This window comes from Ceratotherium simum, chromosome 2, assembly GCF_057802395.1.
Source record: "Ceratotherium simum simum isolate JZ-2026a chromosome 2, ASM5780239v1, whole genome shotgun sequence".
Taxonomy (NCBI): domain Eukaryota; kingdom Metazoa; phylum Chordata; class Mammalia; order Perissodactyla; family Rhinocerotidae; genus Ceratotherium; species Ceratotherium simum.
In genome coordinates this window covers 49,456,626-49,474,879 of record NC_141901.1, presented here as the reverse complement: position 1 = coordinate 49,474,879, position 18,254 = coordinate 49,456,626, and the positions used below count along the sequence as shown (strand labels likewise).

Below are 18,254 nucleotides of genomic sequence, written 5' to 3'. Positions count from 1 at the left end.
ATATTTATTAAAGAAATAGAAATGAACTTTGATTTCATTTTCATAACAGGAAAAAAGACTGTGGCAAAGGTATTAATAATTTTATTTAAGTAGTAAACTCCTTATAGGATAGTAACCATTTATCCAAATCTAAAATCCAACTGAAAGACTGAGTTATAGAATCATAGATTGAAAAATTGGGAAGGATCTTGAGTGTCATCTACTACTACTTCCTATGATACCATCTTGGATGGTTATCCAACCTCTGTTGGAGTATTTCACAAGGAAAAGATTCAGTTTTTTGACATATCTGTTAGAAAGTTCTTTCTGAGCTTGGGCTGAAATCTCTGGTGTAACTTTTACCCTCTGGTTCCATTACCAATGGGTAAATGGGGAGAGTGCCAGACATTTTCCACATCCTCATCAGGAAGACCTTCCTTGGCTGTTAAGAATGTAATGTATGACATGCCACATATGGACACACTCATGGTCCATCCAGTCCAGAAGTCTGTCACAACAAGGGTCATTTTGGTGGTGAAGTTGTGGGGGAGGGGTTATGACTACCAAAAAATAATGGTTAAGACCACACATTCCTAACCACCCTTTACTAATCCACTGTGGATCCATCTCTTACAGATTTATCCTAGACTCTTACTGAATCTATTTATATTTTCAGAGTATATCTCTTTTTAGAAAAATTAATCCTATTTGTTTACTATATGCCACAACTTATTTGTCCTCAAACTCCATTAAGCTTCATTGGGTAGATCTAATTGTTAGAAAGTACTAGTTCTATATATCAGGATTTGGTGAAGTGTCATGGCAAGATAAGTATTAGATAATTCACCTCTCTCCACCACTAGCATGTCTTCGAATCCCAGGTTTTTCTGTGTCCCAGTGCTTAGGACAATGCTTGTTACATGACAAGATCTCAAGTGATATGCTTTGAATTAATAAGGAAATGAATGAATTTCCACCTTGTGTTTTATTACTGAGTCATTATTTCAGGAACTTTAACCAGCATTCGTTTTTCTAAGCCTAAAATTTAGGGAAACAACTTGATGTAAAAATCAAGACTCTGAAGACTTGGGAATTATTTCTATAGCTGTTTGTGCCTTTCTTGACTCACATCTCAGAGAAGTTTCAGTTTTCCTTTGGTTTCTTCCGTTCTGGTCATGGAATTTCTGACCTTCAACAGAGTCTGAGTCCCCAGCAGAGACCAGTCATTTCTACCCTCATCTTCTCTTACAAGAGTCCTTGCCAACTCCCCATTAACATTTTAGATAGCCACTTGGATATCTATTCAAAGATTATCCTGAGCAACACATTGTTTACTTATTCATCATCGTTCTACCTTACTTTTGTAAAATTTTATCTCAAGGTTCTTAAAAGTGAATTCATCGTCTAACATATTAAAAACGTGGTCTTAGGTAACCACATGTTATTAACATGTTCCACATGGTGGGCCTCTTGGGTCTGTTGCACATCAGAGACCTGATGTCATCTTTGAGGTTTCCAGTCAGAGACAATCAAATTGGCAAGAGTCCTCCTCTTGCTTACTTTTCCCTGTTTGCTCCAGTGACAACAGAGGCCGTATCTAAACCCTCTTTGTTCAGTCCTTTGGCTGTTAGCACTTCTCTGATTTCCAGGCCTCTTCTCTTTAGACTTTTCAGTCTGCTCACTGGCCAAACCGACAGAATGTACTGAAGAGGAGGGAGAAAAGGAAGGAGAGGAAGAAAGCCAAAGAGCTCTTTTGCAAATTGATGATGCCTTGAGATCAACTGATTGGGAAAAATAGCCAGACTGTAAAGAAGGTCTTCCAACCTTCTCATTCAAAAAAAAAAACAAAAAATGTGGGACTATCCCTTTAAGGTTCGGCAAATATTTGAAAATTATAACAACAATTACAACTACATTCACCAACCTATTAGGCAGCACACCAAGGCATAGTTTCTGCTTTTTATTTGTCTTGAGATAGAGAGTTGTTTTTTATGTTTCTTCCATTTACTTTTTTCTGTAGTTCTGACTTTTGACTCTTCCCCATACTATTTGCTGGTGATACTGGTAACAAAGGGAACATATGCTAGGGATTGATAAGGCCAACAGTCATCTCTCAACAGAAGATAGTCAAGGGCTAAGAGAAGTCTACTGAGATGGGGGCTTAAAGTCATAAAGGAGTTACTCAACCAGCAAAACAATTATGTGCTAGGTTCAGGAGATACAAAGGCAAAAAAAACTCCACACAGTCTTTACCCTTTAAGAGTGTCCTATTCAATAAAAAGAGAACAACACGTAAATGACTAATTTCTGAACTGTGTGATAAATGCTACATTGGAGATGTGTAGAAGATGCCATGGAGCACTGAGCAAGAAGTTCTTAATACATCTAGAAAACTCAGGGAAGATTCCATAAAAGGCCAGTTATTTAAGCTTAACATTAAAGGGTACCCAGCAGTTTTCCACACAAACAAGAGGCAGAAAGAGCTTTCCCAGTAGAGTTAACAGTATATGCAAAGACTTGGAGGTGTGAAAGAGAAGGCAAGTTTTGGGAACTGAAAATAGTTCAGAGAGACTGGAGCTCTGGGTGCAAAATGAGGACACCACGGATATTTATTCCATGTTAGGTGCTTGGATTTTATCCCATGGATAGTACTGTGCCTCTGATCTCCTTTCTTTTCTCTTCCTTCCAGTATTTGAGAAAATGCAAAGCCAGAATATACTGTTCTTCAGATCTAATTACCATAGCTCAACTTTCTAATCCTTTTTCTTAGACTGTCCTTCGTCCCCTGAGGTGAGCTCAAACTTTCCACACATCCTTCTCCTTCCCTGGATCTGGAATCGGCTCCTCCATCTAAGTTTCTCAGGGTATTTGTTGTCTGGGGATATTCTAAAAGAGGTCTACACATTGGCCAAAAAAACAAGCCATCATTAAACACTTGGCTTCAGATGGTACAATAAGCACATACACATGATGAATTGGCTGTCATTATGCGCCTTACAATGGTTTGAAAGAACTGGTGTCCAACGGACAGATGCTTGGAGTAGAGTTAAAATTGTTCCTTAGCCAGTGATTCCCAATTTGGGAACCCTGTCCCTGCTTAGAGTCTGAATAGGTAGCAACAGCAGTCCATAAGGAGTTTTCACTGCCTCAAGAAGTACAATAAAAACCCATGATAACATAAAGCAGGCTAACTAAAATATGAAGTTCCTTAGCATCTTACTAGAATGGTCTAACTTTAGTTTGGTAATACTAAACCATACGAGGGGCAGGTTAGCACAGTGGTTAAAAGCACAAACTCTGGAGCCAGACTGCCTGGGTTCACACGGAACCCTGATGCTCACGAGTGCACCTTGGCTGAGTTAGATACCTCTTCATGCCTCAGTCTCTCTACCTGTAAAATGGAGATAAGGACACTACTCCCTCCTGATTATTGATTAAAGACAATATTGATTAAAGACAAAATATATCAAAATGAAAGAAAATGCAATGAAACCCTGAGGACCACTGGTCTAACTTAAGCAAAAGAAATCCCACCGTCTGCTTAGGTTGTGACCTGTCACAGGAGAAAACATTCTTGCTTCACTGGAATTCAAAGCTTTGTCAGCCCTCTGGCTCTAGATTGAATGTGGAGGGACCTGTATGTTACCTAATTCCATTTCTCATCCTCTCCTCAAAAAGCTGAAAACGCGTCCCTCAAACCTCTGTAGGCCTCATTATCTTGCAGATATTTCAGACTCCAATATGTTAGCCATTAAAAAGACGTCACTCTGTCAGATGACACCATCACTGGGCAAGAGCCATAGATAATAAAACAACTGCCAACTTTCCCTGGCAAACCCACATGGACAAAAGGACAATGGTGGAAAAGGTTCATGACAGAAGAGGGAGAACAAATAACAAGACAGAGAAAAATGTTAAATACTGGCTGAAAGACCATAAGCCAGGGGACAGGATAAACAGCTATGGCCTGGGTGAATAGGAGCAGTCTGGCAGGATGCTGCTGCCAGAGTCCAGTACAGGGCCAGCTACCTTGAACTGTAAATGCAGCAGTGCCTGAGAGGGAGTCCAGCACTGATTACGTCCATAGATCTGCTCAATGGCACCTGCACCAGGGATAACAAAAGAGTATGCAAAATCTACAGGGCTAGTAAGCTTGCCGGGAAAGAGCAGGATGAGACTGCCTGGAAAAATATAGCCAATGGCTCTAGGGAGAACAAATGAAAATATAGAAAATGGAAGTGAGGGAGAGACTTACAAAGTAGCACTGGTTGAAAGAAGGCAAGTAAGTGGTCAGCTCATTAGCTATAACCTTCCTGCGTGAGCCTTCAAGAGTGACAGGGAACTAGTTGTGGACAAGGACAAGGTTGTCTGCTGACTGGCAAGCTGTGCTCAACAGAAGAGAGTGAAGTCATTCTCTAGATGCTGTCATTTGCTGGATCTGCCAATTCTGAAAGCTAGTACCTCACTGTAGACAGTTTTACTATCAGCGAAATGGGAAACACTGTACTAACACCAATCAACTCGGAGGTAAAATGGACCACTTGGACCACAGAAACCATATGAAACCATTATTACTACCATTTGCAGACTTACGATTTGAATGCCTAGAAACAAATATATAAGGCTGAACTGTACGAAATTGCTGATATTTTACCATTTTTGACCTACAAATATAGTAATTTCATCTATTCAGCTTAATAGGTAGATAAGGGTGTAGACAAGACTTGAGATACTCTGTTAAACAGAGAACTCTAACAGATTTTAACTGAGATCCCCCTGCACCCTTCCTCCCCCAACTCCCAAAGAAAAGCTGTTCCTTTTGGATCTAAGCAAAGATAAACTGGCCATAGGGCTAAGTTCTAGCTGACTTTTCCTTTTTCCTCTGTTCAGTTTAGGATATCTAATTCCTTATTTCACCATCCTCTTTCTGGCTGCACATTCATCCTTATTGGGTGTTGTGAGGAAGGGCTAGGCCCTGACAGGGGTTCCTGTCTGTCCCCAAAGGAGGTGGTCCTTCACTCTATGAACATGGCCTTGTGACAACAGCTGCTTAAGAGGGGGTCACAGGAAAATTCCTCACTTCCTAATATTCTCCCCACCACCAGTGGAGATTCCTTCCTTTGGGTTAAGGGTCAGCCTCGTTATGCATTTTCTTCCAGCAAGCAAATACATCCATTCCCATAATGCAATTAATGGCTCCATTTTTAGATCAACATCCTCTGAAACATATGTAAAGAGACACTAGGCACCAAGGACAGCCGCCAGCCACATTCCCAGCAAAGAGCACTGCGAGCTGGAAACACTGAAAATTAGCTCAGACGCAGATTGCCTCCTGCACTTCATCCTGCGGGCCCTATTGGTTTTTCAGTGAGGGGCAACCTATTAAAACTACTGACTCATGTAAGCCAACCTCCCCATGGTACAGAGCCTGCCACTGGCTCCTTTCCCACAGTTCTTAAGTCGTGGAATTTGAGTGTCCTGGTTCAAGCCTCCAAGGGTGGACTCCAATAGAAAAAGAAACGCCCTCCTAAAAAGCTGCACCAACTCCCTGGACTACAGAAGGGCCGCTCCACCTGGGACCTATCGTGGGACCAAGAGCAGTGGTTTCTGGGATGCCATGTCAGCCAGGAGAATCTGGAACAAACCATGTCACATGGGACAGTGCCCGCTGCAGTTGTCTTAGATGCACTGGAGGCTGGGAGGAAGGGTAAAGCCCAAGGTCAAAGATGGGATGAAGGCTGCTGACACAGGAGAAGCCAGAGTCATGCCCTCCATGGCGCTTTGAAAACAAGTTCATAGAATCTCTCACTCCCCAGACAGATCATAATTTTAATCCTCTCCTTTTTATGTATGTGTTTGCTTTGGAGGAAGGCCCTGGGAATTATATAAAATTTCCCAAGCTGACTTGGGCTTTCTGTAAAATCTTGGCAGCCACTCCTAATAGGGACAAGGCTTTCACATTAGATGTGGGGTGAGAGACCCACAGAGTCCTCTTTCCTTCTGGTCCCCTGGCTGTCCCCTTTAAAGTGCAAGGATTTTGCGGTGGTAATGCTCCCTCTAGCTGAGCACGGTGGGCTCTCTGGACATGTGGACAGATGTACCTCCCAAGGCTGCTTTTTGACTATGAGACTTAGTGCAAAGAGTCTTGCTTCTCTTCAGCTTCCGGACCTGTCTCTTCTCTTTGGAACCTGCTGCACATTGGGGTGGCCACCCCCAAAGATGTAATTTTACCTCTCAGTTTGCTACTGAGTGACCTTTCTCAACCGAACCTCACTATGCTTGGGCTCAGCCTCTGGGACCCCTTCTTTCCTGAGGCGCACAGACTCTGAAACTTGCTGGATGTCTTCCTCCAGGGAGCTGGGCAGCACCGACACAGCCCCACTGTCCAGAGCCAGCTCAGACGGCCTGAAGAGTATGTGTGTCTAATCTACAATTTGGCTAACTCAGTGTTTTACAGCAGCAGTTCATCTCAGATTTGAATCAAAATTGACCTTAGTCTTTCAAAACTAAGCCTACTTATAGATTCACTCTTTCTTCCCTTCTTAGTTGGTGTCCAAAACTAGCTCCCCGTTGTTGCTCTACCTGACTTACCCTTGGTTGGGGTAAGACTTCTTACTCTAGAGTTCCTACTTTTTAATTTCTCTACCACACATCCATTCTGTTTACAGTTTTGTAACTAAATGAACAATTATTATTTTACTCTGTATGGCACTATAGGAAAAAATCTAAGAATAGAAACCTGAAAAAGGTCCAGCTGCAGTCTTCAAGGAGCTTACATTCTAGCAGGGGGCAGAGCCCAGGAACACAGATCACAAGACAAAATATTATCTCAGCTGAGGAAATCTATTTTCCCCCAGGACCAGGAAGGTGTTACTGTCTTTTCCAGGTAGGAGAAATCTCCCAGAGGTAATGCTGGCTATTGTGCCCTGGGGCTGGGCCTGATTAAAGGTAAACATATAGTGACCCTCCCCCCAACAAAGCCAGATTGGGCCACATAATTTATGAGAAATCTAGAAGGAGGAATAATTTAGAAGCAAACATAATTTCCCTCCCCTTGCAGAGACAATGCCTAAAAGCAAAACTGTCAGGGTCTCCACTCTGAAAGGATCAGCAGTCTACTACTCTTCCCCACAACATGAACACACATATACTCACACAAACACATACACATATACTTCAGTGTAGACTTCTAATCAGGGACATAATTACATGGGAATGAAAAGTAGCAGCTCCATAAGTAAAGCCGGAAGGGTGGTGAGCTTCTCCCACGGAAGAGTGTGAATGACACTTCCTAAAGAAGCAGGGAGAACTATGACAGGCTCGGATGATGGTGACCCCACAGGGCTGACACTGTGGACCCAACTGTGGGTCCTGTTGGGGTTCTGGAAGGCCCAGTGAATATCATCTCTTGTCCTCATTTGAACTCAGAATAAATTCTAGAAAGACCCAGGAGCCTGATGCAGTAGAGACCAGAATACCAGTTTTACTATTGATAAAGCTGTCTGGAGACTGTGGCATAGGGGTGAAGGATGAATGAGTAGACTAGAACTCCCCTGAAATAAGCTGACTCCCCAAAACTGCAGGCCTCCTCTGCTGGGCTTACCACACAATGGAAAGAAGCCAGAATGCACAATCTCTGCAGGCAAGCAGGTCCTGAAGAGTTCCTTCTCCCAGACCTAGCAATCAGATCAGTCACTCTGGTCCCCATCGAGGTGAAGGAGAATGTGATGGGGCTGGAAGCAAGGAGTACTTCTCCATGGATATGTCTTTACATTAAAATATGAAGAATGGGAACTAAGTATCCTCACTACAGCTCCCTCAAGTTCTTCTCTACTCTCGGAGGACATTGCTGTCAGCCCAGGCTGCACTCTGACAGCACTGCAACGAGAGGCTTATGGGTGGAGAGAGAGTCACGAGAGGCATTTAAAAAGAGTGTAGTGGGTGTCTGTGTTCCCCGCATCTTTCCTCTCATGCTCCTCCCTTCCTGAGCCTCTGGATCGCACTGGGATGGATTGAGATTGACAAACCTGAACATGTTTTGGTTTGAGGTTTGGCAAATTCTGTAAATCCAAAGTATCCCACAAATGTTTTGTGTTCTGTGAAACCAAAAAACACTGGCCAAGCACTTTCCCCCTTAATTTTTAAGCCCATGTGTTTTTAAAGGAAATGTAATCCGTATGTTTTGGGTACATTTATATGCAACTCATCAAACCATGCTTGTCTGTGTGAGTCATTTGATGTCTAAAATGCATGGGGAAGATCATAGATTTATAAGAACTCTGTTAGCACAAGAAGGGCAATAGATGAAGCACTGGCTGGAAGGTGATGAACTGGATTCGGGTGTCAGCACAGAACCACCAGTTCCTAGAAGATTTATAAATAGTCTTCTATATCCTCATCCATCAATCGTTCCCATCTGCAAAATGGCATTCATAATTCTTGCCCTTATCAGATCCTGCAGGCAGCTAGAAAGAACTGAAGTGTGACTATCAGGTAATTTTGAACTTTTTAAAGAGAAAACACAAGAGCCTCTGTACTTGCCCCAACAAGTTTGTTTTAATTTAGCTTCCCAGAGCACTGGAGGATGAAAATGGCTCCTACCTTTAAAAATTCATCCTTGCCCCATCGTGAGACAGGTGACTTCAGTGTCATTATATCATAGTTTTACCTCTAGGGAAGTTCAGCCTGACTTCTGTCCTCTACTAGGGCACCCCTCCTTTACAGGGGTGTAGAAAGTAGATGATAAAGTCATGGGGAAGAGTCTACAGACAGGCAGAGAATATACAGGTTGTTTTATTTGAAAAGAGAAGGTTCTGGGTAGTTGAGTACTATCTTGAAGTAGATAAAGGGTTTTTAGAGGAAGAGTTCTATTCTCCACATCTGTGGAGGATAAAATCAGTCAAGTTCAAACTGTTTGCATGATAGAGCACAATGTGCATGGGCTTTGAAGTCCGGCGAACTCGGGTTTTAATCCCTGCTCCAGCTCTACTATGTGACACTAGGAAAGCTGCTTAAGCTCTCTGAGCCTCAGTTTCTTCATTTGTAAAATACAGGTTGTTTTGAAGATTAGAAAGAATGCAAGTAAAAGGTCTGGAACACACATAACGTCTATAATTACTAATATTACTTAAAATAGGCTGCAGGTTTTAATAGGACATAATGAAGAATTTCCACGCTATCAGAAAAATAAATAAATAAAGCATTGAAATCGGCTAATAAGGATTCACAGTTCTTCTTTCCTGGAGTCCTTACAAAGAATAGCAGCCCACCAGGCAGGACAGACAAATAACTGTCTGTCTTGAGCAGTAAGACATTCATCAGCCTTAAGGCAGACACACGCCAGGGCCAAAGGATGTGTCAAGGTGTCATCACAACTTCCTAGCCAGAGGCAAATGCTTCAAGACACATGGTCTTATTCTTAAGATTATGGTGTGGCTCCAATTCCCAGAGCATAGCTGTCATGCTGATCAACACAGCCTAACCATCCCAATTTTCTGTTCTAGGTCATGCCTCTGAAAAACAAGGACTCCAATGGGAGAAAAAAGTAAAGAAAAAAGAAGACAATCTTTGGAATGCCAAGAAGAAAATAAACAAATACTAAATGCCACTAGAGAAGGAAGGAAGGAAGGAAGGGAGGGAAGGAGGGAGGGAGGGAGGGAGGGAGGAAAAGAAAGTAATTGAATAACTAAAGCCAGTAGGGTTGGATCCTGGAGACAGTTGGGTCTAGAGCAGAAATTCTTAACTTTTGGTAATGAACGTTTTTGAAAATCTTAAGAAGGCTATAGACCTCTCCCCAGAAGAACGCACACCTGATCATCCACACACAATTTTCCTTACAATATCTAGGAACTCACAGAACCCCTGAAATCCATCCACGGACTCCAAGCTAACGATCTTAAATACTCTAGAGGCTTCTTTATGAAAAGCCAGCTTCTATTTGGAGCTCCTTATTACTAACAAGGTCCTCAATAAGCCCAGAATGCAGAGCCTGAAAAGAAGGCAACAGGAAACAGCTTACAGGCATGTTCCATGACCCGGACAGGGAATATAAACTAATCGGGAGGAAGAGAACCATCTATCTGAAATGGGAGGAATTCATTCTTCATTGGCTAAATTTTGAACACTAAGGCCTTTGTCTTATTTTGAACAAAGAATCATTAAACAGGAAAGCATTTCAGGGCCAGCCCAGTAGCGTAGTGGTGAAGTTCGTGTACTCTGCTTCCGTGGCCCGAGGTTCACAGGTTCGGATCCCGGGCACAGACCAAAGCACCGCTTGTCAAGCCATGCTGTGGCAGCGTCCCATATAAAGTAGAGGACAATGGGCACAGATGTTAGCCCAGGGCCGATCCTCCTCAGCAAAAAGAGGAGGATTGGCAACGGATGTTAGCTCAGAGCTAATCCTCCTCGCAAAAAAAAAAAAAAAACCAACAAACCAGGAAAGCATTTGGCCCGGAGTACATATGCCTGCCTTCTAGTGTGGCTATACCACCAACTAGTTGCTTGACTTCTATCATATTACTCAATTTCATCATCTTCATACTTGAAGTCTAAGTGAATTTTACTTTACTCAATAGGTAGTTACCTTAAAAAATTCTGAGGTAAATAAAATTTTATAGAAATTTAAATATATTTTAAATATATGATAAGAGTTTCATAAAGAAGTGCTTTCATAAAATATTTTGGAGAGGATATGATCACCACGACTGATTTTTAGCATAAATCTGGGTTCTAATATAATGTGCTACATAGTTCATGAAGAGATTCTAAATATAATACTGGATAGTTTATCTGAAAACTCTTGCAGAGAAAATAGCAAAGATAACTCCTGACAATCTGTGTCATTCAGATGTAGAGAAATGCCCCCAAATTAGGAAAATATCTGAACACTAAAGTAAATAGTTATTGCAAAGCCTATGCACTTTATGAGACACACGTCATATTTGCTGTTTCAGTATGGTTTATGTAAAATGAAATTTTATGATTGAATAACCTGAGATATATCTGCTTTCTCTGGCAATTTCAGCTCTCTCCTAACTCTCTGTAGATAATAGATTTTAATTTTATATAGGAAGGGTGAGTTAGGAAGGATTAGGAAGAAGCAGAATTAACCAGAAAAACACCACAGTCTCTAAGGCCATTTACAACAGGAGCAAATAGTCCTACAAACTTCAGCAATTCCTAAGAGTTTCATCATATAACAACCTAATCATTATGATAATGTTGGGTCATCAAGAAAGGTAGCACTCTATAAACTTTCTTTATTTTTATTTATTTATTTTGTGAGGAAGATCAGCCCTGACCCAACATCCGATGCCAATCCTCCTCTTCTTACCGAGGAAGATTGGCTCTGGGCTAACATCCGTGCCCATTTTCCTCTAGTTTATATGGGATGCTGCCACAGCATGGCTTGACAAGTGGTGCATCCGTGCGCGCCCAGGATCCGAACCTGCAAACCCCAGGCCACCGAAGCAGAGAGCCCACACTTAACCACTGTGCCACCAGGCCGGCCCCTAAACTTTCTTTATTAAAGCAGGAAACATCTAATATATTTTGGTAGTATTTCCTAGGAGAAAAATGGTTAATTTTTAACAAAGTTTTAGCTCTTAAAGGTAATAATTTTCTGAAAAATTTTATTTGTCCACAATTCCTTGTTTCCTGATAATGGAAAATACATGAGATATCACACCTACAGATACTTACCAGAAAAGGTAGCAATCTTTTGATGATAATAAATCACCATAAATTTTGTTTTAAGTGACTGAACTACCAAGTATGGTGTAGAAAGAAAAACACCATGAGGGATTTGATCTGGTGATTTACAATGTGTTAACAAAAAATTTGGATGATTCAACCTTTTGGGAGCAGCTTTTTGATTCTTGGATAAGCTATCCATTTCTCTTTGCCTGAGTTAGCACAGTGGCATAGCATGCCAGTAGTTTCCAAAAAGCAGGAGCCAAAAGTGACCAATGGGACATGGGGGGAATAATGTCACATAGAAAAGAAATTCAGTGAGTCTCTTTCCCAATTATTCTCACCTGTTTCTTCCAGAATCTCTAAATCCTTTAGCAAAAGGGTTTCGGTCAATTTTTAATCTGGTGATCTGGAAAAAAACAAAAAAGCATGAATTGTATGTACATTAACTGACTTCTTTTTTTGGTTGCTCCTAGAAAATTAACAAAAATCACTCTGTTAATAACAGCTGTTGTTTTTATTTAGTTTCCTTTTAGTCTTAGATTTAAATTGAAGTTGATATAGGACTTGGCCTGGCACACAGATGTCTGACCCACCTAACCCACTTCTCCCCAAAAACCAAGGTTTTCCCAGTATGTGACTCTGTAAACTCTTTTCTGTTCACATTTCTTGCCCCAAAATGGTAATAAATCACTTGCCTCGACAAACAAAGGCATCAAAATGGAAAACTGGGCAATGGTCAGGTCCATGGTATGTGACACACAGGAGGCACTTGAAAAGCACTTGTTGAATGAATGAGTAAATAAATGAGTGAGCAAGTGAGTCAGTTAATAATGAATGAATAGATTCAGTCAATCCATTCAGGTGGAATCAGACCACCAGACAACCTGCCTCAGCCTGAAAGAACCAAATAATTGCCTGCATTTCCCATTTCACTTAAGTTGTGCCTTCCCTGCCACTAGAGAATGTTCACTGAGTGACCTATGATGGTCTTCTAAAAGACAAAAAAAGTAGCTAGACTTGTGTCAAGATTGCATGCAAAGGAAAATCTACAAACACGGGACTGGATGGGGCAGAGTGCAGTGCATCTCATCCAGTCTCCAAGACTTACAAGCAAATCAGAAGAAACAAAGATGCAGCTTCATAAGGCTAGCCAAACCCAATGCAAACAATTGTGTGACCCAGGTTGGATGGGTCCTGAGGACTCATCTGGTTCAATCTCCACTCAGTGCACAAGTCCCCCTCCATTGCACCCTATTAAGTCCCCTCAAACTCTGCAGTATATTGTATATATTACCCTCATGCCTCCAGACTAGAACAAGCCTGACCAACAAATTCCATATGTGCTCTTGTGTTTCCACTTTCAGCCTTGGTCATGGGAGGCATTTTGATACCTTCGTGCCTGAACCAGATGTTAATGACTCACTACATTCAAACAATAGAGACTTAGGAGTGGGGGCTAGGGAGCTCAGGAAAGGAGGGAAGTCACTTTCAACAGAAGGTAATTCTAGAAATAAGGGAATCTCCTTATCTAAGACCATCTTCTCACTTCTGAACATTGCAGAACTTATCACTAGGACGGCTAAAGTTGTTTCCTATGTCGCAAATCTTTCCAAGTCCCTCTTCCGTCTCACTTCGTCAGAATGGAATTTCCCAAAGCCACAGTCTTTAAAGGTCTTTAAAATGCAATGTGAGATTCAGACAAACAGACTCTGACTTGAAAGTACCAAAGTTATTTTTTTTCCCTAAATATTCCTTGCCTCTAGAATGACACACTAATAATGTAGCACTAATAATGGAGCAAAAGCAATTTTACATCTATTTTATAGACCAGAGCAGGAGCCTGAAGCTTTGGCTTTCTAAAGTCTAGTGTCTGCCCTGTGAATACTGTATTAAGTTTAAAGACTGTCATTGCTTTTCTGTTTTTGACTTAAAATCAGTTCTTTCTTCCTCCATAATCCACAGCAATAAACCACACACCATATTTTCTTTTCAAGTTGGTGTTATAATATTTTATTTTGTCTTTCAAGTTGGCTTATCCTGTTCGACTCATTTATGATAGGGGTTTCTGATATATGATTGTGCTGCCATGTTTGGGGGCCTCCACAGACTCCTGTAAATATAACGACACTCTGTTTCATGGGCCTGGGAGAAATAGTTGAAAATCTGTTTCCCACAGCTCACTGGAGCTCAGGCCATGGGGTGTGCATGGAGATTTAATAGACAAATACCAGCAAATGTTAGGAAAAACAACACCTCTATACATGTTTCAAAGCTTTTAATGTGAGATTTGGAAAGCTTTATGAAGAGTGTGGTTGTGCTGCTCATTAGTTATTTATTATCAAGTGCCTTTTGTGTGCAAAGCAACGTGACAGGTAGCACAGGTGACAGAGTTGTACAGTCAGTGTATGGCTGTGTATTATCCATCTCCCACCCCCAAGAAGCTGATAATCTAGAAGACAAAAGCAGACATATACACTACTAATTACAATATAAAACATAGAGTGATATAGTTTGCAATAAAGGCAACGTGCCATGAGAGCTTAAAGGAAGTAGCAATTATTCCAAGTTGAAGGGCTCTGAGGTTTTGCCTTTGAGGTAGCACGTGAGCTAGGCCTTGAAGGATGTGTAGGATTTTAATGAAAAAATGCAAGAAGGGGAGAAAGGAACAAGGGAAGCATTTCATAAGAAAGATTTTATGCAAGCCAGAGCATCAAAGTGGGAAAGAATGAAGTACATTCAAGAAACAAGGAGGAGTCCAATCTGACCAGAGCACAGGGTATGGGAAGAGCAGCAGTGAGAGAGCAGGCTAGAGGGGCTGGCCTGAAAGCCTTTATGACCCTGCTTAGGCATTTAGATACCTTATAGGTGGAAGAGAGCAATTTTAACTATATAAACCAAATTATGATCCCAGTTAAAGCTTGTGCTGACAACTTTGGCTATGTCTACAAATACCAAGGGTAACAAGGACGATACTTTGGAGGAGTACACAAATGTATTCCCAACTTCAATAATCCTTAGTTTCTAATAGTCCCATGGTACAACAGCCAGCCTGGTAGATTCAGATCTTATGGGTGTCTTTTGCAGTATAGAAAGGGATGCAAATGACAGCTAGGCCATAAAGCTTGCTGTCCTATGGAAGACAGGAATGTGATATAAGGTGAATTCTCATCAGGTAGAAAAAGAAGTAAAAAATCCTCCCCTTCCACCTCCATAGAGTATGAGAAACAAGGAGATAGACAACGGGGAAGAAAGCAGTCAGATTTACATTGCCTTAGCTCCCCCACTCAAACCAAAATCTAGGGGTGAGGGTGGGGAGACTCAGAGGAAACTGGCAGGTGACCTCCACGCACACATGGGGCTGGCTGCATCAAAGTAAAGATGCTGCCTGGTCCGATGAAGCAAGAAGAAGACTGAGTTAGCACCTCAGGGCCTCCCATGGCCCTTCTGTGGTGGGTCAGGGACCAAGAGGTCCTCACATGCCATGGTGATGAAGGCAGGGTGACACTAACACAGAGGTGCTACAGCCTAGGCAGGAGCCAAACAGAGAAACTGGATGCGACCTGAGGTGGGCCTGAGCCAGCCAGGGAGGCCCAGGAGGCCCTGACTGAGGCAAGAACACAAGTCTCCTATCAGAGGAGCACATCACCCAAGGGACCCAAAGACTCGACCAGATCTGTTCCCTACAGCAAAGACCAGTGAGGCCCAAAGAATAGCACCAGTACCCATAGCAACCATGATGAGGACTCATAAACCCCGCCACCTCCACCCCTGCACACACACCATACATCTAGAGGCCATCTGGAGTAGCAGGGGAGGCGAAGGAAATCTGGGGTCAAAAACTAAATCTTTACTCAAAATAAATAGATCAAGGAATATTTAACCCAAAATAGAACTGGAACGTTTACATTTCCCCCAACCTGTCCCAATACAGAGGTCAGAGCTTTTTAGCAAAATCAGCTACAGAAAATTATATAAATGATATATATGTTATCTATAATATGTGCATATATATGTATGTTGTATATAATATTTTTATGTATAATATATATGTTAGGCATATTTATATATGGCATACATATATATGAGAGAGATGTATATCGCATATTTGAGTAGTTAATTTTCAACTCTATTCCACAATTATATTTATCAATTGGACCCAAATATGGCTGTCTATCTCCACCTTCCCACCTTAGACCAGGTCACCATCATCTTTTGACTAAACTACTCTAAATAACCTTCAAGCTGACCTCCCTTCTCCTGCTCTTGTGCCTGTCCAATCTCCTCCACACAGCGACCAAAATGAACTCTGCTAACACATAATTGGATCATGTCATTCTCTTCAGTGGCTACCACTGTACTCAGAATTCAATCTAAACTCCTTGCCTGGCCTTGCAGGCCAGCATGTCCTGGCTGCTGCCTACCTCTGCAGACCCCGCACTCCTCTGCCCCTGGTCCACAGGCTGCAGCCAAACTGAGCTGTTCTCAGTGCTGGAATGTGCCAAGCTCTTTCCCTGTTCAGGCCCCTCTGACTCATTCTACACACAAACAAAAATATTCTTCTCTCTACTCTTCCCATAGCTGATTCCTCATCCTAAGTCTCAGTCTAGATGTTATCTCCTGAGAGGTCTTCCTTGATCATCCCTCCAAAATAGGACACTCTGCTACTCTCCTAAACTGCACCCTCTTTAATTCCATCTATGCTCTTAACTCAGTTGGTAATTATACATTTACTTTGTTGTTTACATATTTAATATCTCTCTCTCCCCCTGGACTACAGGTAGGAACCACATCTATTTTATAGACCATTTTATCAGACAGAACCTAGTATGACATGCTATTCACGCTCAATGAATACTTGTTCAGTGAGTGAGTGAGTGAGTGAATGAATAAATGAATGATGATGTAGGAAACAAGGATCACCAGTTCCAAAGCCATAACAAGCCTTAGAGAATACAGAACAAACAACTCCCTCAATCCTATTTGCTTTCACTGCAGACATTACAGACAAAAGTCTTAAACGTCCTTCCAGTCAGAACAAGGTCCATTAGTAACTTCGTGTGTAGCCAAAGCTATTCCACAGCAGTCACATTCAAACTTGGTCCAATGAGAATGAGGAGACGTGGAAAATTCAGAGGTTGTGGGAGCATTTTTCTTCACTGATTTTATTTCCATAACCTTTTACTGATTTGTGTAGTCTGAGTTATTGAAGACTGTGGCACATAAGGGGGTGGTTGCTTGCTTGCCACCATTAATTTTAATCATTTTCACTGACTTTTTTGCCTAGTAACATAGAGGCAGTTAATAAATGAGGTATAGCTCACAATGCACAGTGCAGACATAACAGCACAACCTACAAAGAAGATGAAACTTGAATATCGTGTGTATGATTTTACAGTACCGAGGCTGAAAGGGACTTCTCTTATTAACACTCTCTTAGTTATTCTTATTTTTTTTACCATTTTGCTTGAAAGGTGTTCCATTGGGATAAAAAAATGAAAAAGAAAAAAGCCCAGCCCCTATGAAAAAAAAAATCTGCACTGATTTGATTGGAAAGTTAGAGCAAAACTGGCTCAATAGTTTAGGACATAATGAGCGGTTCAGAAATCCTATTGGATTTGGTTACACAAATCTGGCTGTGGTTTCAGACTTCCTATCTGGTGCATGTAGCCAAATCTCATCAAGAAATAAGACTGTGTTACCTGAGGAGAACAGGGCTGTGTCTTTTTGAAATTTAGTTTCCTGCTTGGAAAAAAATATCAAGGTTCAGCAGTCTTTTTCCCTTAGAGAAGACAAAGACTCTGCAATGGAAATTTCCTGCTAATTCCATGAGGACAAGTTGGCGTCAGCCTCTTCCAAGAAAAAGCATAAAGTGTAGAGTCGCCTTTATTTCCACCTCTACCACCTTATTCTTGATGATGAGATTCTGGGCATAGTGTACCTTCCTCTCTGCCGTAGGCCTGCCAAGTTGGCACTCTGAGAGCAAATAATAGTAATAATAACTTCAGTATGCTAGCAGCCCTGGGAGTCTGTGGGTAAGTCAGCAAGAGTGGGAGGAAGGAATGAGAAAGGGGGAAAGAAAAGCATAGATTATTTCACGAAAATAGAATCTCTTTCTTCACACTTCACTACTACTTATACCTAAGAAGCAGAACCAGAGATATATAAGGAAACAGGTAGTAGCAGTGTATTGGCTAATCATTCATTCAGTCATTTTCCCAGTATCTATTCAGTGCTGTGCCCTGTGGGACTGACACAAATATCTTAGAGGTGGAAGAGTCCTTCTTCTTAATTAGTGGTTTTGGGGCTTTAAAATTTCATTTTGTTGTTAGTCCCATCCAGTCCATTTGGACTCCCAGCACCTAGTGTACAGTATACAGCAGGACTAGGTACAGTGTACCTAGTGTACACACCTTGCCCTAGTGTACAGCGGAGTGGAACCCTGCCGGGTCCCTTTGCACCATCCTCTCACCTTCCAGAGCTATATCAGACTATGCTCTGCTGCTATCCATAGGGTTTTCATGGCCAATTTTTCAGAAGTGGGTGGCTAGGTCCTTCTGCACAGTCTGTCTTAGTCTGGACGC

General features: G+C 41.7%; 1 protein-coding gene across 1 annotated transcript in view; it reads right to left on the bottom strand.

The window, feature by feature from the left end:
- The window catches only part of TBX15 (T-box transcription factor 15), a 99,396-nt gene that overhangs the window by 13,201 nt on the left and 67,941 nt on the right, over positions 1-18,254 (bottom strand). Inside the window, exon 6 of the mRNA XM_004420601.3 lies at positions 12,015-12,079. Within this exon, the coding sequence (XP_004420658.1) occupies positions 12,015-12,079 (65 nt within the window). The remainder of the gene's footprint in view (positions 1-12,014; positions 12,080-18,254) is intronic.